Below are 21405 nucleotides of genomic sequence, written 5' to 3'. Positions count from 1 at the left end.
ATAAAGGCTTCGCTGCTCTTGCACTCCCCTCCCCCCTTTTACCCCTCTCCCCTCTCCCCTCTCCTCTCTCTCCTCTCTCTCCTTCCCCAAAGCACTAATGGGAGCCTCATAAATAAATTCCTTGCTTTCCACTTTCTTTCCAAACTGCTTCCTCTTTCCTCGTCCTTCGTTTGCCCTGCTGCTCGTTTGGTACTCATGGCATTCAAACGCCAGTAAATGTTTAGTGAGCTGCAGATCCAGAGAGAATGAAAGGAATAGGGAATGCTACTCGAGCCACCTTCTAATTCAGGGTCTCCAACCCTGGTCCTGGAGATCTGCTTTCAGCTAATCAAACTCTTCCCAAGCCCCTGATTGGCTGGATCAGATGTATTAGAGTTCATTAAGGGGGAGGGCAGCTGACTGGACACAAGCTGGAACTAAACTCTGCAGGAAGGTCCTCCACGACCAGGGCTGGATGCTGCTGCTCTTCCTATAGTTAACACGATGTTCTCACCAACACTCATCCTGGAGAGCTTCTGTCTTGCAGAGTTTAGTTCTAACCAGTCAAAGCCTTCTGAAGATGGCAGTTACCTGGAGCAGGTGTGACAGACTGTGATTGAAACTAGACTCTATGGCAGTGATCTCCAACCCTGGTCCTGGAGACCTTCCTCCAGAGTTTGGTTCCAACCTGTATCCTATAAGCTGCCCAACCCTGTGCTTAACTCTAATACATCTGATCCAGCCAATTAGGGGCTGGGGAAGAGATTAATTAGCTGGAGCAAGTATGGGAAATTGTGGTTGGAACTAGGCTCTGCAGATAGATCTCCAGGACCAGTCATAATGACTCAAATGGTTCTTGGCTTGTATGATTCTCTAGAAGAAAATTCAACCTTGACATTCTGTGGAACTTCAATTATCACTCACAAAAATGGTCACCAAAAGTGTCTCTTCTATGGCAGTGATCAGTTTACTGAAGATCTACTTTCCTGCACAGTTTAAGACCCACTAGCACTTAAGACCCCACTTAGTGTTAATGCATCAGCCAATCAAGAATGTCTGAAGAACTTTTTTTTTTAAAGTTGGGGCGAGGTTGGACAATTTGTAGTTGGAACTAGACTCCATTAGAAGGTATCAAGACCTTGGTTGATGCTCAATGGCTTCACTTCAAAGAACCTTTGTTGGAACCTGTAGAGTGTCACCAGCCTCATCTTGGAGATAAATTTTGCTGAGGAGTTTAGTTCCTACCTGCAGCTGCTTTACCTAATTCTGAATACAAATGATCCAGCCAATTGAAAACGTATGAAAAACTCAATTAATTAAGTGATTAATTTAGATTAGGTGACCCTTATTAGTCCTACAATGGGGAAATTTCACCTCGGCGCTTAACCCGTCCGTGCAGTGAAACACCACATACACACTAGTGAGCACACACACTAGAGGGCAGTGAGCACACTTGCCCGGAGTGGTGGGCAGCCCTATCCGCAGCACCCGGGGAGCAGCTTGGGGTTACTTCAGTCACAAGATGTCAGATCAAACCGGCGACCTTCTGGTCACAGGGATGGTTCCCTAACCTCCAGTCCAAGACTGCCCCAGTTAGCTGGAGAATGTGTAACAGTTTGTGGTTGGAATAAGACTCTGCAGAAGGGTGATCTCCAGGACCAGGGTTGGTGACCACTCTTCAGTGCCATCATTCCAAAGCACCCTTTTTGGCACCTGGAGAATGTCACCAACCTTTCCAGAGAGATTAGGTCAGCGGTCTCCAACCCTGGTCCTGGAGATCTAACTTCCTGTAAATCCTGATTCCAACCACAATTTGCCGCACCCGCTCCAGCTTATCAACCTCTTCCCAAGTCCCTGATTGGGTGGATCTGATGCATTAGAGTTAAATAAGGGGTGGGGCAGCTGGATACAGGTTAGAACTAAACTCTGCAGGAAGTTCATTTGCTGGGCTGGTGTGGCAGATTGTTGATGGAACAGGACTCTGCAGGAAGGTAGATCTGTAGGATCAGGGTTGGTGCCAACTGGTGTGGATTATCCTCTGATGGTTAAGACAACCTCAGCACTACTTTGCTTTGAGGAAACTGATGCACTCGTATGTCATAACAGGATGTTCAAAGGCAAAGAGGAACGTTAGAAAATAAAGGAAGAATAGATCGATGCTTGTACTCGCATGCAGCTCAGCTTCTCACAGGATGGGGCTCAAATTGTGCTGACAGTCAGTGAATGATTGAGGGGAGAGAAAGTAACTATTATATGGAACATTTTCCAGTAGAAAACAGCGAGCCACCCAAAGAAATACTTTTACTTCGGTTCCAAGGCTTAAATCTCCCTTTTTCCATTGAAAGAATGGAGGCTGGCCTTGGACTGAGGTGATCACTGAGGTGTTCTCCCACTCAGGAACAACTAGAGGTCCAGACTGTAGAACTGGACCCTGTCTAGGTTCACTAAGTAGTGCAATGGCCATACATGCATGTTGTCCATTTCTGCTTCCACCTGATTCAGCTAATCAGTGGATGTAGAAGCCTGACTGCTAGAATGGAACAAAAACTGTGGCAAAGATTAATCAATGACTGGACTGGGAGTCACTGGAATTCTGTTCTAGGACAGTTTGTATCGTATTGAAATGTAAGACAGGTGCAAGATGTAATATTATGCAAGGAACTGTGAGTGATAGATCGTTCCAAAGATTGAAAAAGGGTCTGAACTAATATTACAAACTGCAGAACGGTTTGTTCTGAAGTTACAGTGTTTCTCTCTTATGAGCTGCACTTGTGTACCACACCTATGGAAAATACAGCAGGAGTGTGACTAGTTACTCTTAATACCTCAGAAATACCTCTCCCATGCTGAGGGAAACTCAAGTTAGACATTTCTTCTAGCAAATAACCGGCCAGGTCTCACAAATCATGTGAGTGTGCAGGTGTTTCCATACACAGCGATGTAAAGTACAGCATTGTAAGTGAAACAGCTTCTGTGGCTGATGCTTCACTGTCTTATGCTAGAAAGACAAGCCACGTTTAGTGGGTGTTCAAGGAAGAGGCAAGACATCTCTTCATGTTTGATAGCCACAGGCAATCAGAGCAGTTTCGCTTAATCTGGATTCAGATGCTAACGCTGGACTGGTCAGGGCCCAAAGTTTTATTATACACTTCTATAACCTAAGAATAGCTCAGCCAGTCCGCATTGAAGTGCCTGTAGTTACTGAATAATAAGCCTTAGTAAGTAAAAGTCCTGGGCTTTTAGGGGTGGAAGTTGAGCTTTTTTTACACTGTTAGTTCATTTTGCTCATTATATTAAACAAGATATGTTACGTAATTTACCATTTAAAAGCAACAAGATAGCAAACAAAATCCTTGCTTTTAATATTAACCAGTAATAAGTGACACTTTTTAATCTCACAAACGGGGAAATTTCACCTCCGCAGTTAACCCATCCATAAAGTGAAACACCACATACACACTAGTGAGCACACACACACTAGGGGGCAGTGAGCACAATAGGGGGGCAGCCCTATCCACAACACCCAGGGAGCAGTTGGGTTAGGTGTCTTGCTCATGGACTGTCGGCACTGGGCATCGAACTGGCAACCTTCGGGTCACAGGGCCGTATTATGATTTCCTTTAAGGAGCCAATCTGGTGCATCTATTGAAAACCCCATTAGTAATCACTGCAGCATGAAGGGTGAGTTTTAGGACCATAATAACAGACTTTGGAATGACTAAAATATTATACCAAAACACGATGCATCCCGGTTCCTTGTGCAAAAGCCTGTACTTTTAAATGGGAACATACAGTCTTAGAAAAGATGATTGGTCAAGTGTTCTTCAGTGAAGGTAGAACCATTAGGTGTGTATAGAACCATTGCTTGCTTCAGTTTTTCTTTGCATGGTGAAACAGTGAATGGTGAAACGGTTCTTCGGACAGATGGAGAATGTGTTGTACATGGTTCTATATAGCACCGGAAAGGGTTCTTCTACTGTTATGATGTCAAGGTTGCAACTGTTTTCAAAAATGTTCCATACAGAGCCATATACAACACCCTGAATTGGTTTTATAGATAACTCATGATTCTTGAGAAGAACTCTTCAAGAACAATCTTTTTAAAAGTGTAGTTTTTTTGTCACGCTGCAAAATCAGCACATTTTGCTTAACTGGAACTAAATGGAGTTCCAGAGCAGCTGGAATTTGGGGGGATGACCTGAAACCTTCCATTTCCCGTAGTGAAGTGTTTGCACTCCCCACCACCACCCCATCTCCTCCCTGTTCATTAGTCCCATGTTACTCCTACCACAGTTCAAAAATGGGGACGGTGGATCTGGTCTTCTAACTCAATGCAGAAGCTGCCCAGACCCCCAGCCCAAGTTCTCAGAGTTCTCTCGCCTCCCTCAATCAGTCTCCCCTCATACTATCACGTACGCTGAAGGCATGGTCCCAACTCGTGCATGGTCAGTGTTGTGTACATACTGTGAGCAGTTAATTTACCAAAAGGCTTTAAGACTCATAGTGGTTTCAAAGCTGCTGCCACCTACAGATTACAACACATTACTACAAGCCTTGTCACCGGTTCTCAGAAAAAAATCCATATACGCTCACAGTAAAAAAGGGAAATCAGAAACTGAAGCAAATGTTAGCGGAATGACAATAAAATCAAATGTTCCATTGACGTTAGCATGCTGCCAGGTGACAGCGGAATAAATTATGTCTGACTTGAGACCCTTAAAGACTTCCCTAGTAGTTGTTCAGTGCTGAACATTTTTAAGCACCTGATGATAAATTTATGAACTGAATGAATTGAGGAGGTGTGAATGTTTTAGGCCACGATCTTGACACACGGCTTAATATTTTGACAAGTGGAAATACACAGGTACTAAAGAGATTCATTTCCCAGGCCTAATGAAAAAAGAAGGCAAAGCTCAATGAAGTTCAAACGGAAAAGGGAAGTTACTTTTCTGTCAACAGCACTGGGGCTTTTGGTGGTCAAAAAAAAAAGGAGTCAGCCAGATCCTTTATGGCCTATCGATGACCGAGGGTTTGTTTTTGTCTGAATCGAGTCCAAAGCAAACACATTTACGGTAATCTGAACTTTCTGTGAAATTGTTGCATCATTACCACATGCTGAAAAGAGTGGGATAGGACCGCAGCACAAAAAACCTAGAGCCCCGACTTAATAACTAAACCAGGTCAGGAACTTGTCCAGCCATAAGCATGTGACCATCTCGTATAGTGCTGATAGACTGAGGCCGAATCCAAAGCCTAGACTGTGCTACTCACACACTAATCTCGGTACCTGTTAACATGGGACCCCCACACACACTCACACCCTCAGGTCATGGAGATAGCTTCATTATTGTTTAAAGAGGAGGTTCATTAATTTTATTCATATTTTTTCCACGTGTCCTGCAAAAATGTACTATTATCTGCCAATGGCATTTATTGTCATTTTAAATTGAGTTTTTTGCCCTTTTTTACTTGGTTAGACTTGAGTTGTGTGGGATCAATGTTGGAGTGAACGTGGTACAAAGTAATGCGTTACAGTTAGGGAATTACTTTTCCCTGTAATTAGGTAGTTTAATCCCTTAAAAATCCAGGTTTATTTCATATAAAGGCTTATTATTCAGTAACTACAGGGACCTCAATGCTAACTAATGGAGCTATTCATAGGTTATAAAATGTGTGTAATATAACTTTGGGCGTGCCAGTGGGCCCCAGGGCCTGTAAAATCCTTGTATTCACATTACAGTTACTGACTTTATAAGAACAGTGTTAGCATTACTCATATGAGAAAATGCATTTAAGCATAAATTTCCTCTATATAGATTATCATGTACCGTGTACTGTCTGTTCCAGCTGATTGCATGACTCTGATTGTGAATATGAACAGTGCATACAAGCATGGGAGGTGCTGTAAGCTCAGCAAACAATCATCTAATAGCGATAATATGAAACTGATGGATAGAAATCCCCATGCTGAATAAGAGACCCAACCTAGCCAATTTCTAATGGCTATTTTCTCAGTTTTCAAAAAGAATTGGCTGTTCATGTTTTTAATCAGTGTAAATGGCTGTATCTTGCTCAAAGACAGTGAGAGCGGTTTGTTGGCAAGCATAACCGTCTTCACCATCACGGCTACTACAATAACTCCCAGCTGAACATAAGTCCATTATCTCATTCAAAGATCTACGTCTACCAGAAAAGAAAAGCAGACACTGGCAGAAATGGCTTCTAAAGTCCTGATCAGGCAGAGAAGACAGATTTTTCTTGACTTTACTAGCTTTTTTAAATCTGACTTTGGTCAGTGATCAGGTCAAATATCTTTAGGATCTTTAGAATCAGTTACTAGCACCATAAGGCAGACCATATTAGAAGACTTTAGTGCATGGGAGATTTAGTTCAAGGTAGCAGAAAGTAAGCTATATCAGTTATTTACCACCAATGGGCCCAAATGTAATGTATGTTTTGATATGACTACTTACGATGATATTCTTAACGTGTTACATTCAAAAAGTATTGTTTACATAAGAATTACATTTTCAGGAATTCAGTCATTTAACCAAAATGGTCTTGCTATCATAGACACATTGTCCTCTGAGTCATGGTTCCATCATACAGCAGAGAGTTGCTTGTGTTTATCTTCATTCAAAGAGAGAGAAACCAGAGCTAAATCAGTTTAGCTATGTAAATGGCTAATTTAATTCCTTACACTAAGTATGTGATGCAAGCCAGCATTCACCTGCTCATTGTTTTGTCTGAAGTCAAGGAGTTTGTCTTCCCTGAAAAAGACGTTGTCTAAAAGGCAGCCTCTAAAGGTGTATAAATGTTTAGGCATTAAAAAAAAAGCCCTCACAGATATGCAAGTTACCCACTAACACCCCGCACCGCCCCCATACAATTGCAGGCCCTGGCTTTTTTAACTTTACACTGGTAACAATCTGGTGGGACCTTTACCTCATTGACCCAGAGAACACAATGTCTTTTATTTCTATGAATAATTTGAAAGACCACTACACATGTTATCACTGAGCAGTGCAAAATCAGAGAAGTCAACTGTGTTTCTGGCCTTTGTTGTCATATGGCTTCCGCTGTACAGTCTTAACTTGCTTTTAAAGGACTCGGCCTTTCTTGGATATTCCTTTTATTCCCAAGCATGCATCACCTGTTTAAGATGGTTTTTTGAGCATCTCACCACATTTGTAGTTATTAATTTGCCTGTGCCAACTTTTTGGAATGTGTTACAGGTGTCAGTTTCATAATGGGTGCATACTTATAAACAAACAAAAAAAAGTTGATAGTAGATGAAACATGATTTTGTATTTGTATTGTTTTTGGTTAAATACAGGTCAAAGGGGGTTTACAAATCAAGGCTTTCATATAGTGTCCCAGCTTTCCAGGGATTAATATTTCTAGTTCTGGATCAGAAATGCCACTCCAACTTATCCTAACAGTAGAGAACACAGCTCCACTGCTCTATAGCCCAATGCTGGGGGGCTTTGTACCTCTCTAGCAGATGTTTGGTATTGGGCATGGTGACCTTAGCCTCATGTGCAGCTCTCCAGGGCCTCTCATTCTAAGTGGTCAGTGTTTTTCTGTGGAATTTAGACATTGTATGAGTGTGGCAGTGATGGGTGACTTGAAAGCAACTAATGTCCACAAATGTGTATTTACCCAAAGTTTTGGGACCCCTAATTTACAACCCCAATTCCAATGAAGGTGGGACGTTGTGTAAAACATAAATAAAAACAGAATATGATGATTTGCAAATCCTTTTCAACCTATAATCAATTGAATACACTACAAAGACGAGATATTTAATGTTCAAACGGATAAATTTAATTGTTTTTTGCAAATATTCACTCATTTTGAATTTGATGCCTGCAACACATCCAAAGAAGTTGGGACAGGGGCGTGTTTCCCACTGTGTTACATCACCTTTCCTTTTAACAACACTCAATAAGCGTTTGGGAACTGAGGACACTGATTGTTGAAGCTTTGTAGGTGGAATTCTTTCCCATTCCTGCTTGATGTCCAGCTTCAGCTGCTCAGCAGTCCGGGGGCTCCGCTGTCGTATTTTGCGCTTCATAATGTGCCACACATTTTCAGTGGGAGATGGTCTGGACTGCAGGCAGGCCAGTCTAGTACCCGCACTCTTTTACTACGAAGCCACGCTGTTGTAACACGTGCAGAATGTGGCTTGGCATCGTCTTGCTGAAATAAGCAGGACGTCCCTGAAAAAGACGCTGCTTGGATGGCAGCAGATGTTGCTCCAAAACCTGTATGTACCTTTAAGCATTAATGGTGCCTTCACAGATGTGCCAGTTACCCCTGCCATGGGCACTAACACCCCCCCACACCATCAGAGATGCTGGCTTTTGAACTTTGCGCTGATAACAATCCCCACAGTCCTTTTCCTCTTTGGCCCGGAGGACACGACGTTCATGATTTCCAAAAACAGTGTGAAATGTGGACGCGTCAGACCACAGGACACTTTTCCACTCTGCATCAGTCCATCTCAGATGAGCTCGGCCCAGAGAAGCCGGCGGCGTTTCTGGGTGTTGTTGATATCTGGCTTCGCTTTGCATGGCAGAGTTTTAACCTGCACTTGTAGATGGAGCGAGTTCACTGACAGTGGTTTTCCGAAGTGTTCCTGAGTCCATGTCGGAATATCCATTACAGAATGATGTGGGTTTTTAATGCAGTGCCGCCTGAGGGATCGAAGGTCACGGGCATTCAATGTTGGTTTTCTGCCTTGCCGCTTACCTGCAGAGATTTCTCCAGATTCTCTGAATCTTTTGATGATATTATGGACTGTAGATGATGAAATCCCTAAATTCCTGCAGTTGCACGTTGAGAAACGTTGTTCTTAAACTGTTGGACTATTTGCTCACGCAGTTCTTCACAAAGTAGTGAATCTCGCCCCGTCCTTGCTTGTGAACGACTGAGCCTTTCAGGGATGCTCCCTTAATACCCAATCATGACACTCACCTGTTTCCAATTAACCTGTTCACCTGTGAAATGTTCCAAACAGGTGTTTTTTGAGCATTCCTCAACTTTCCCAGTCTTTTGTTGCCCCTGTCCCAACTTCTTTGGAACGTGTTGCAGGCATCAAATTCAAAATGAGTGAATATTTGCAAAAAACAATAAAGTTTATCCGTATGAACATTAAATATCTCGTCTTTGTAGTGTATTCAACTGATTGTAGGTTGAAAAGGATTTGCAAATCATCGTATTCTGTTTTTATTTAGTCCCAACTTCATTGGAATTGGGGTTGTACCATTTCTTAGCTTCGACTATGAGTTCCTGCAGCTGAAGAGAAGGAAGGGGCTGAAGTAGTTAAGCAATGCACAGAGACCCTTCACTACTTACATAAGGTAATGTGCATGAAACAGTAGAATAATCCCAGGATAGTCATTATCAGTCATTACCTACATTTTGATCTTTATCTCAAGATGAAAAAAATAGCACAAATATTAGAGTTACATCAGCAATGCTGCCGTGTTGTTCAGAGCCCCATGGTTGCCATGGAAGCGGAATGGATGCGCCAAAATCTTAAGCAACTTTAGAAAAATTCCGGAATATTCCTTTAAGCGAGAAACACATTGATCCTGAAACGTAGATAAGGTAGACTAAACGCTGCAGCCTCAGTGGAAAGTATGTGTCTCCATGTGTGTGGCAGTGACTCGTGTGGAATAATATCTGGAGAATCCATCTTCGGTGTGTTCGTTCTTACACCTGGGAGTGAGTGACAGCTTGGTTTGCTTTGTGGTCACCCCCAGCCCTCATTCTCCATCAATGCGCTCTCCTCGTCTCTCACACATACGCTCACACGTGCAAGCAACCTGCTATGTTGAATTTGGCAGGTCCATGATAGCAATCTGTCCACTGACACTAATGCAGTGATATTGGCCATTCCATACATGTACCAGTCCATTTGATTCATGTCAGGAAGGCAGTAGCTCCTTGAGTTTCATGAGTCCCTTGAAAGAAAAGAGAAATATTACCCTAAAGAAAAAAAAGTGTTTATTGAAACAGAATGCTGCCTTGAGAAAGAGAGAAGCAGAGAGAGAGAGAGAGAAGCAGAAGAGAAGGGAAGTAGAGGTCCACGAAGTAGTCAGTTTTTCCAATTATTAGCCTGACCTAGAAATTCTCAGTTGTCTTTGTAATATCTAAGCAAGAAGACTCATCTTTGATGGTCTGCTGTTTGAGGATTGGAGAGAGGATCTTGGGAAGAGACATCAAGATCATCAGAAGTGTGGGTTTTGGTGTGGGGGGGTGGGGTGGGGGGGGCTCTTTGGTGCTCATTCAAAACAACAAACCTGAACTCTTTAATAAAAGGACCTCCGGATTTAGAGATCGTTGAATTGATATTTTCTTTCTTCTCGAGTTCAAGGGAGCAGGTCTGAGATTTCCACCATCGCACTCCTCCAGATATGCCCCACATCCTCATTTTTTTTAGGCCAGGAGAAAGTGGAAATTTCCATCGGAGTAAAAAATGAAGGGTGACTATTTTATTAGTCAATAAAATAAAATAGTAGCGACAAGCCGTTGATGGCACTGGATCAAAGAAGTAGCCACTAGCTACACATAAAGGAGGCCAGGACATATGCAGTAAGGAACGATTTCTTTTTCCAGCCTTGTTCGCCGTTATCTTGGAAACAACCGCAGCAAGGAAGAGGAAACGTGTAAACAGCAAATCACCCACCCACTCACACTCACACACACTCACAGATTCGGCTCTTGTCCCAGAGCAGCAGGGGATTATGGGGGATTACAAGATGATTAGGATGCCCCCTTTGCCCCCCCCCCCCTCCTTCTCCTCCTCCTCCTCCTCCTAGCCATACTCTGAACTTGAGCAGAAAGCACCGCATAAAGACCTCCTGTGTGCGCCTCTATTCCGTGAAAAAAGCGAAGGTGTCATTTTTCATGCTAGGCCCGAAATGAACACTTTGAGTCACGGGGTGAAGCGAACAAAGAGGTGTCTCATCAAAGGCCGAGCCGCGGGTCCGCCAAGATGAGCGGCTTAAGCCAGTGAAAACACCCAGACTTGGATTTTGTCCTCACTGTCGAGAATCATAATTGACGGTTAATAGTCTCCATAAACTGAGCTGCTAAACCATGACGCACTTGTTAAAGACTTCACGTTTGTGGCGTTCTTGGTCCTTCTGATTGCTGCCATAGCCTCAGGATGCAGACGTAAGCGACTGATCTACAGTCGCCCCAAAAGCACTGGACTCAAATTGCATAAGAAATCGTGGCAGAGTGTCAGAAAGTGGGAAGGGATTTTCTTTGGCTATAAAGCTTTTGTGGTGCCAGTGATAAAGAGGTAGTTTCCAGGTCTATAGCAGCTTTTGTGGTCCCAGATGCACCATAAACTCCCTGACACTCCACAGGCAGTGTACTCATGCCTGGTCCAAGAATCCACTGTTTTTTATTAACCACAGCGAGGCAGTAAAATTCAGCTCCTAACTGTGCCACTCTGGAATAGGGATTGGGATGCTTCTTCCAGAAGCCCGTCAGAACGGTATAGACCATGCATGCCGTGCAGTGCCCAGTCAACTCAACGTCCGGGCTGCTGCATGCAGGCCCACCACTCTGCTATGTTTTGGCTCATAGAGGAGCATGACCCTGAAACAGGTTCAGTAGAGTAATGGTCTGAAATATTTTGGCAGCCCTGCACAGGCAACGAGAAGCAACTTTCAGAAAGCTTTAGCCAACTCTGGTTCTTGTGGGTCTGCGGCCCAGCAGCACCACCAATCTGAAAGACTGCAAGCTTGCAAAAAAGTGTGAGGAAATTAATGGTGCTTTCTGTTCTTTTGGACCCTTTTGGAAGCTGTTTTGCACTTTTGGAGCTTTACACAGCTGGGAGAGGAATAAGCCGCCTAAAACTGTCTGGGTGACCAAGCAGATGCCCTGACTTACTGATACATCAATTACAATGTGGAGCGCACCCAAGGCCATGCACTGCAGCTGAGACTCGAACAAGGGGCCCAATGGTAGGATTCACCTCTGTTCTGTAGAAGCAGCACGTTAGCCAAGTCAGCCACCCAAAAGTGGTGCTCAGCTTTCACAGCTGGTGTGGATTTTTCTGCCAGAGTTGTGAATGACTTTACAATTTATGATTGTTTCAGTCTGTCCAAAAATCGGTTGGAAAAACGCTGACTCATCGTTAGTTGTCTCTCTTAACGTACAACCAATCTTAATACCTGGGATTAATTTCAACAAGTGCAAGTAGCTGTTACTGTGGTCATGTTACTTGCACTGAAGATTTTTCAGACCTCGGCTGATTCCCTTTGCTACACTGTTTAGCATCTAGAGTTTACTTCAAGCCCTTGCACTGAAACATCGACTCAGCCGGCCTTTAATCCGTAGTAAAAGCAAATGTAAAAGAAGCCAACAGAGATATCCTTGGTCAGAATGAACGCATGCGCACGCACAAAAACGATGTAACTAATCTGCCCCACATGTCAGAAACCAAAAACAAGAAAAACATCAAAACAGCTCATTCAATCATATCATCTGTCATTCCCTCAATTGACTGTGGTTCTAAGCGTAAGACGTCCTTCTGCCATTTTTCGCTTGCGACGCTCCAACAATTGCCCATTGTTTACAGGCATTACAATGTGATCCCTTGAAATGCATCACTGAGAAACCTCAGGGACCAATTTTAGCTCATTATGTCTCACTGGAAAAGTTCCTCATAATGATGGTTGAGCATGTTGGGGCATGCAGTGATTTCTCTCTCCTCTCTGCCTGGGTGGTAGCATTGTGTGACTTATTTCGAGGAAAACAGCGGACGTTAATTTGGGAGACTTCCGATATGTTTAGAAAGTCGTCCAGAAAGCAAATCTGCTGGCTCCTGACAACCTGTCTGAATGCATAATCACAGGCTTGGGCTTGAAACATCTCCTTTTTTCCCCCCAAAGAACACAAAGAATATTTGTTCAGCAAGGACAAATGGACTTTTTTATGCTTTTTAAATTTGTAGTCCACTAACCTTTATAATCCACAGCCACAGCTGGTGTGATATCTGTGGCATCAGGTGTGCAAATATGTATATATACCGGTCAGCCATAACATTAAAACCATCTTCTTGTATCTACACTCATTGTCGAGTTTATCAGGTGACGTTTATAGCTCTACAATCACAGACTGTAGTCCATCTGTTTATCTGCACACATTGCATGCATTGCACACTATTCTTCAGTGGTCAGGACCCCCACAGAGCAGGTATTATTTGGGTGGTGGGTCATCCTCAGCACTGCAGTAACGCTGTGTCCACTCACTGTCCACTCTATTAGACACTTATATCTGATTTGCTGCTGCACAGTTTGTGTTGGTCATCCTCTAGTCCTTCATCAGTGGTCACAGGATGCTGGCTATTTTTGGTTCTCAGTCCAGCACCGCTGTGTCTGATCCACTCAGACCAGCGCAACACACGCTAACACACCACCACCACGTCAGTGTTACTGCAGTGCTGAGAATGACCCACCACCCAAATAGTACCTGCTCTGTGAGGGTCCATGGGGGTCCTGACCACTGAAGAACAGGGTAACAGAGTATCAGAGAAACAGATGGACTACAGTCTGTAACTGTAGAACTACAAAGTGCCTCAATTTGTACCCTGTGCTCAGCTTACAAGCATGCACACTAACATAGGCCTTCAGGCTCAGTATTGTCTTGTCTGAGCTCAAGATTCAATTAGATATTTGTTATTTTGTATGTTAAAAATGTTAATTACTTTGCCAAAGTCTAATTATGCACCCAACTAACAAATATAAACCCCCAAAGAATAATATTATAATTTGTGGGTGCGTGGCATAAGCCCCTCACCCTCCCTGCCCACTATACCCTGACTGGTTGCACCAAGATGCCGAGTTGCTTCCACAAAAGATGATAAATGAGAGACCCGCACAAGAGACTGAGGCAGCGCATCGTTTCGAATTAGATTTTTCAATGCAAAGTGAAATCGTTACACCCTTACTGGAGATGCATCTTCCAGAAAACGTTTCCATTCATTCCTTCTTCTCTTGCTCATTCATTCAATCATTCATTCATTCGTCTTATAGCGCCCCCGTCAACTCATAGAGGCGCACCCAAGGGTTCTGCAATCCGTGGGGATGCATCTGTTTCCGAATGAGAGTGCCTCTCTTTCCAAAACACTGTTGTCAGTATACAGCAAGTGCAGAGCAGAAGTTAATGCACTTTGTCAGCGCTGGCAGCCCAACGAGCCAAGAGCTATTAACTCTGAAAGGGAAAGGCATTTCCTCCTTGTAAATGCCATATTAAATTATTATTATTTTATTTGGTAACAGGGAAAAGCCTATCAGGGCTATATTGCTCTAGTTGAGCAGGGAATTGCGAGTGGAGAGTGGGATATTTTATAAAGGCCACCAGGAGGGGGTCGATAGGGTGGCGGTGGGGAAGTGCGGGTGGGACTAGGCAAGTACAATGCCTCAAGGACCCCTTTTACATAAATCCTTAAGTGACTGAGACATTTGAGAGGTCCATATACTAGAGACTGTGGGCCATAGCAAATACTGATGGTCAATTCGACACCCCTGCCAATTTCACGAGGCTCTTTCGTGTTTGCTTGTCTACAAATGTAACCTAGAGAAGCAAGACAGTCATTTCAGGTATTCCACAGGCCCTGCCACAGAGCGGTCGCAGGTATTCGCTCCACCGCGGTCTTTTGCGACTGTGTTGCAGACAATCGAATTGCCACGCGGTGTTTCTTCCCGAGTCAGCGGTTAGTGGGGTTGCCAGGTGCAGTCTGTAGAGCAGCGCCGTTTCCTCAGCAGACTGAGTGAGCTCCTCCAGGGGGCTGCACTTGGCTTCCCTCATGCGGAGACTCGGTAAAAGATATCAGGTCGGAAACGGAAGAACGTGATATTCTCAACATTTGGGTGACTGTGACCTTTTTACGGGCTAGCAGCTGCCAAGAAAGGGTCTGCTCCTGCAAAGTGATACCCTGTAAATTTCACACTAGAGAAATCCATGTCATTAACGCTGTCTGTATATCGGAATAATAAGAGCTACGGTCTGGCTGCCGCACCGAGCTTTATAGCACCCATGCACTGGCCGCGTGCCATGGTTTACTACTAAAAGGTTCGGCCTTTTGCGTTGTCTTGCCTTGGAAGCAGTTATTATCCTACATGAGTTGGTACAATTCCAGAATTAAAATGGATTAGGTGCGTGACCTCGCTGCTAAAGCTGGATCCATCTAGTGCGCCATTGGGAAAGAAAGGAATTTTAGCATGCCATTAAGAAAAAAGAGTCCTTAAAACAAAGATTTAAGATTACTGCCCCTCTAAGTGTGTGCTATATTTATGGCTCCCAATGTTCCTCCTGAAGGGGATTTAAGGAGATTCTGTATTTCTTTCTCGTCTGTCCAGGCAAGCCAACAGGTTATGGCCCTCCGTCCCGGCGGACACACAACCGTGGCATCGTGGACGAATGCTGCTTCCAGAGCTGTGAGCTGCGGCGACTCGAGATGTATTGTGCGCCAGTCAAATCTGGTAAAACACCACGATCTCTACGAGCGCAGCGGCATACAGACGTCCCCAAAACACAGAAGGTGAGCGTAAATTCGTGAACATGCTGCAGGAACATTCCAAGCAAACTCTTTTAAGATGCCACTTATTCTCTTTAGAAGTCTTTAAGCGGGCTGTAGGTAGTTAGGAGTTAATGTATGTATGATTTTGAAGGTTACACTGTATTTGAGCATTTTAGGACAGAATTCCCTGCCGGAAAAATGCACAGACTAGCATAAATTCTATGGTTTAAGCTGGATTATGCTGGTCTGGTGTTGGTTAAGGTGGTCGCCCAGCATGACCATCAACCAAAACACAACATATCACTGCTGAAAAAAGGTGTTCTTCACTTTAAATGTAAGTTCAGGCAAAGAGATTTTATTCCAAATATTTTTGGAGCATTTTTATTGGTCCATTCATCACGAAATGGATGACATCATCTGGGCTCGAAAGAAAAAAAAAAAAAGGTAGCAAAACAGTAATACATATTTTTTTGTGATGACATGCTAGTTTTGCTGTGCCATTCTGGTCTGCATCATTTTGTCTAGCAGGGTTTAAGTCACACGACTGATAATTCACTCCTATTTCCTTTTCTACTAGGCGAATGTCACAGCTAGAGCACATATAGGGTCTTTTACATGAAACCAGCTCTCACTATCTTATCGCACCAATCGCTGCTGTGAGAAGAAAACCTTGTATCTCTATTTCGGTCGTTTTTCAGTTTTTGACATAATTTGAAAACTCCTGTTGTTCTTTACGTCGTGTGTTAATTTCATGAAGAACGGACCCCAGGAAACGGCCCAAAATGACTTGGAAAAAATTCTGGTTCCATTGACTTACATTAAAAGTAAAGTCGGTTTTTTCCTTTTCCTGTAAAGTTACTATCAGATACCAGGTTTTCTTCCGACGACAGCGCAAAGCTAGCTCTGGTCAACTTCACACAACAAGACCTCAGTGACTGCAATTTTCTTGTTCTGCAGAAATCCGTGTCTGGCCATAGCCACCCATCGTGTAAGGTACGTCGGCCCCGTGTGGGCGCCCACAGTGAGAAGAATAGTTTGAGAAAAGAATTGTATGACAGCTACGTTAGCATTTATATGACTATTCGACTGCTCCTGGAAGCATGCACCCTTTTATCGGCATGATCGTATCTCAAGGAATGCTTGCATGGCAGTCACATCGCGGAACTCAGTGTCCACCTCTGCAGAACTGAATGTCCAACTACTGTATAGTAACTCACATCAACTCTGGAAGGACATGACTAGAACATTCTACTGCAAGGACACACTGTATCCCTCTCTCTCTCTCTCTCTCTCTCTCTCTCTCTCTCTCTCTCGCTCTCTCTCTTTGCCTCTGCCCAAATGGGTGTCATCCATTTAAATGTTTCCCCTAGTTCTTTTTACAACCCCACTTGAAAAAGAAAACCATTAGCAGGAGTACAGGCTAAGTGGTTTTCGTGGTAGACCTGCGGGCACTCTCCCGGTAGGCCCTGTCCTGCTCCCATACGTCATGGTCTCACGTCACCTCCGATTTCTGCACCCCGAATCGTGTGCCAGCCTGCTCTTCCGCATCGGATTTTTGGTTCCCGTGAATTATGCATATTAATCTTCCAGCGGCAGAGGACAATATTGCATGTGCTGCTTTGACAGTGGAGGTGGTTGTAAGGAAATAACAGCCCGTCCACCGAACAGCTGTGTTGTTACAGGCACGGAAGATGAAGCTTCAGCCCCAAAGCTGTTTTCCTGTTCTGGGTCTGCCTCCTTGATTTGTGTCTGTAACACCTCTCGCTCGCCCTCTCCAACTCTCACCGATCTCTCTCGTTCTGTTTCAGGAGGTTCATCAGAAGAACTCGAGCCGAGGGAACGCCGGGGGGAGGAACTTTAGAATGTAAGGGGACGGCGAAGGGAACGGCAGCGGAAAGACAAGTGGAGCTGATGGACAGTGCAAAGCAGAGAAGAGGGAGAGAGTGCAGCTTTACTCGGTCCTCCAGGGGAGCGCTTCACTCGAACAGCAAAAAACAGGATGAGCTCTATGTACAAAAGCCCCTTGCAACTACAGAGAAAATTTGACTATTTTATACATTGCGCCATTCCATTCTGGGGAGGGATGAAAACAAATCTGACAAAGCAACAAAACTAGATGATAAAAAAAGTAAAATAATAGCTGTTCTTGAACTCATGGTTGTGGGTAACTTCTTGCAAAAGAGCTGCTGGATACTTTCCGTTGACCAAAACTGTTTAAAGTCTACTTTGTGACCGTCGGATGGCAGGATGGCCACTGGTTTGAGCCAGTGGGGTCACTGTGGGGGGTTGGGGGGGGGGGGGTGTGCAAAGACATACATACAATCCTTCTCAATTAATTCAAATCCAGTGCAAAAGAAACTACAGCCAGAGCAAGCTTCAGTCCGTTACCCGTTTAATAAAGTGATGCTGTCTGTGCAGGCCATTGCAAAAGCTCTACCATTGATGATGAATATCTTTGGCTTGGGCGAGCCAAAACTTAAGCAGAATGACCGGAGAGCTGTCTGGACGGTAAAATGTTGATACAGATGTTACGCTCACTGGACAAAATCAATGACTGCACATGACGAACACTTTTATTTGTGCAAGACCAGAAAACAAGGGGTTGTAACAAAGGCCTAACCGAAGGCTATGGACTACGGCCACTTTGACAAAGACCACTATGATCAATACAACTTGCATTCATTTATCTTATTAGCTTAAGGAGGAGATATTACTGTTTTGCTATAACATGCATCAGACCGCATGAGCGAAAAGGGCAGATTTACAGAAGCATTTATGCCACATACACCAGAGAGGCCACGGTGCGAGGGAATTCCTATAACAGGCTGTCGACAGGAGAGCAAACATATCAATTTTAGCGAATCCATCATGGCTATATGTGCATCTGTAAGTGCAAGACCAGTTCCCACACAAGCACTACTAAACCCTGCTCCCTCAACATCTTCGGACTGGTTCCAACCTTTCCCCAGTATGCAGGCGTGTGCCGTTCGTCGGGAAGAACCCGGGTGAACCTTTTTAGCCTCTTAGAGTTCTTAGAGTCCAAGGGGCTTCTCCAGGAGATGGTGAACGCAATGTAAATGTCTTCACAATCTCCGTGCATAGCGATTGCTCTCCCGCACCTGAGATCACGTCTCATTGACCGCACTGTCCTCTCTGTAACTGTGTAATCAACCAATATTCCTATTTATGTTAACCGTCACATTCTTCTTTTCTTGTTTCCTGTCATTATACATGATGGCATCATATACCAGAACCATATAAGAACTCTGCCCACTGTATAATGGTGCTATTTTGTAGTTAATTGCAAGGGTTTGGCTGAAAGCAGACCTGGGGATGGAGTTGGGGAGGGTGGGTTGTTAAACTGAAGGTTGGAGGGCTTCCCTTTTGCACAGCCTTGTGGCCACCATTCTAATAATGTTCTTTTTTTTGTTGATTTTTAAGGTATTTCAGTTAGGTAGTAGTGTGCGCTGTGTGAGATCTGTGAATGCATGGGAAAAAAATACTAATGTCGTGATCCGAAGACGGTTAGTTGCTATTTTATTTTTTTTTTCTCTCTCTCTGCCGTTTTAAATTATTGTTGTCTTGACTCAGTAGAGATCCCTATGCCAAATAACTTGACAGAAAACACTGTGAACTTTGAGATTCCAGTACTATCACGGTTTTAAACATCCCAGTGTAGCTTTTCCTACACGTGGCATTTTCGTAGTCAATTTTTGGCACTGACTTTCACAGAACATGACATATTGGCATCGAGAAAGGAAATGGTGCAAGACTATCCTCTTGCTCATTGTAGATAAGCGTAAGACACTGAGAGTTTCTTCTCACCACTTCTTTCTTTGGAATCAGTTTCTGGCTCACCACGAAGCTATATTAGCTGACCAGCTGGCCATAGATCTCCTTGGCAAAGGTGATGCCTTGCACCATGCGAGTTGTTTCAGAAGCATTTTTGACCTTTCCTGTCACATATTTATTAACCTTAACCAACGTTTTGTCAGGAAATGAACGCCATCATCGCCGTCATCATGCAAACCGGCACGGAAAAACACACTTAATATGCAATAGTATCTTGTTGATGGACGAAATCTTGCTTTGTAGTCATGTTTTCAGTCAGAAACCCGTACAGATTATTCATTCCAAAAAGTAACACGCGCCCCGAGTGATCCCACCAGGGAATCGCTGCTTCAGTACGCTTTTATTATGTGAACTATTCCGCTTGAGAATTTTACTCCATTTACAATAAGTAGTTTACAATAAAGGACTGTTTGCAATAAATTATAGATATTTACAGATATTTATGCAGCATGTAGACTTTCCAGAGCCGATCAAGAAAATCAAGAGCGTAATTTCAAGTCCATTTGTTGTGTTTCGTACTTTTATCTTTGTGGGTAAATACAAATGCATTGTCATGTCAGCTAGCAGAGACACCAGAGACAATAAATGTAAGATATTGAAAGAGCTCCATTCAGTCGCCTCAATTCAGCCACAATATTCATATCTTATGTGTACATGCAAGCATGTCTGGGGCTGACACAGTCAAATACGCTATGCAGCAAAATACAAGCTCCTCACTACGATACCAAAGATTTTGACTATCTGGGAGTCTAAAATCCCCGATCGTTGCAAATTTTACTTTTACCTTGGGTGTTTTTGGTGCCCATTCGGCCCTATTAAACCTGTACTGTAAGTGGAATAAGGCAGGCTTATTCCCCAAGTTGACTGGCTATTACAGAACTCATGACTCTAGAAAAAAAAAAAAAGTCTCATAAATCTGGCATTTAAGAGAATGTAAGGGTTCTCACTGATGGAGATGGTGCTTCAAAAAACTGTACAGTGCAATGCTATTGTTGTCAGTTATCATGCTTTAACACTTCCCACATAAAAGGAGTAGCTGTAGACACCGACACGAACACGGAATTGGTCACGACGTGTAGATTTTATCATCGAGAATTTCGTTTTCTTTTTAATTGTGAGCTTCCATGACTGGTGCTGAACTGCCTTCTGTATACAATATGGAAATTAGTGACAGATTGTTTCACCATTCCTGCTGAATAAACCACTTGTCGATATTCAAACTGTCTCAATGAGTGAATTACTGGGGGGTGGTGGGGGTGGGCGTGGGGGGGGGGGTGGGGGTCTGGATAAGGATAAGGATGTCCCTGGCAAATTCTGACCACAGATCCTTTCACCATTCAAAACCTACACTGTCATAACAGGATGAAGTGATACTTTCTAAATAATGACATGTTCCACCAAAGCAAACAAATCAGAGTGTTGGTTTTCCATGCCTGTTCAGCTTTTCAGAGAAAGGCTGCAGTGACAGGTCAGAGCTCTTGTATGCTGACAGCACTTTTTAATGGATATGTAGTGGAACAATTAAACCTTTTTTTTTTTTTTAAACAGATAAATTGGCCACCTGGCTCAGTTTCAGCACACATAATGGTTTATAAATGTGGAGCAGGCAGCTGGCAGGCACCTGGTCCAGCTACTCCGAATCTTATTTCATCCATCTCCTCCTCTGACTAATACAGAATCGATTATTAGCCCCAATTAGACAAATGACAGCCTGAAAAGCGAGACGAGAATCCAGAATTAAGAGTTTTGGGGTCATCAGGAACCATGAGAAAGCAAAACGCGGTATCGGAATGGTAGGCATTTCTGCCCCGTCCATCCACCTTCGTCTTCAGTCAATGGAAATGTAAGCCTGGCAGCCAGTCCCTAGAGGCTCTAGGCTATCCCTCATCCAGCACACCAATGTATGGTCACATTTTAATAGGTGCAGTTTTCATAGTAAGAAACTCCACCACCAAGCATAAGACCAAGCATTCATCATTGTGGTCGTTCAACGTAGCAGTGGTAATTAAAAACATACTTGAGCGCAG

General features: G+C 43.7%; 1 protein-coding gene across 3 annotated transcripts in view; it reads left to right on the top strand.

The window, feature by feature from the left end:
- Positions 1-20598, top strand: part of igf1 (insulin-like growth factor 1) — a 22473-nt gene extending 1875 nt beyond the window's left edge. For 2 of the 3 annotated variants that reach the window (XM_017715402.1, XM_017715404.2), the window contains exons 3-5: positions 15366-15547; positions 16484-16519; positions 17335-20598. In XM_017715402.1, coding sequence (XP_017570891.1) covers positions 15366-15547; positions 16484-16519; positions 17335-17394 — 278 coding nt within the window. In that variant the 3' untranslated portion in view covers positions 17395-20598. The remainder of the gene's footprint in view (positions 1-15365; positions 15548-16483; positions 16520-17334) is intronic. The other variant, XM_017715403.1, reaches the window with a different exon arrangement.
- The last annotated feature ends 807 nt before the right edge of the window (positions 20599-21405 follow it).

Source organism: Pygocentrus nattereri, chromosome 1 (assembly GCF_015220715.1).
Source record: "Pygocentrus nattereri isolate fPygNat1 chromosome 1, fPygNat1.pri, whole genome shotgun sequence".
Taxonomy (NCBI): Eukaryota; Metazoa; Chordata; class Actinopteri; order Characiformes; family Serrasalmidae; genus Pygocentrus; species Pygocentrus nattereri.
Note: the sequence above shows the minus strand (reverse complement) of the source record. Positions and strands in the feature narration are given on the sequence as shown.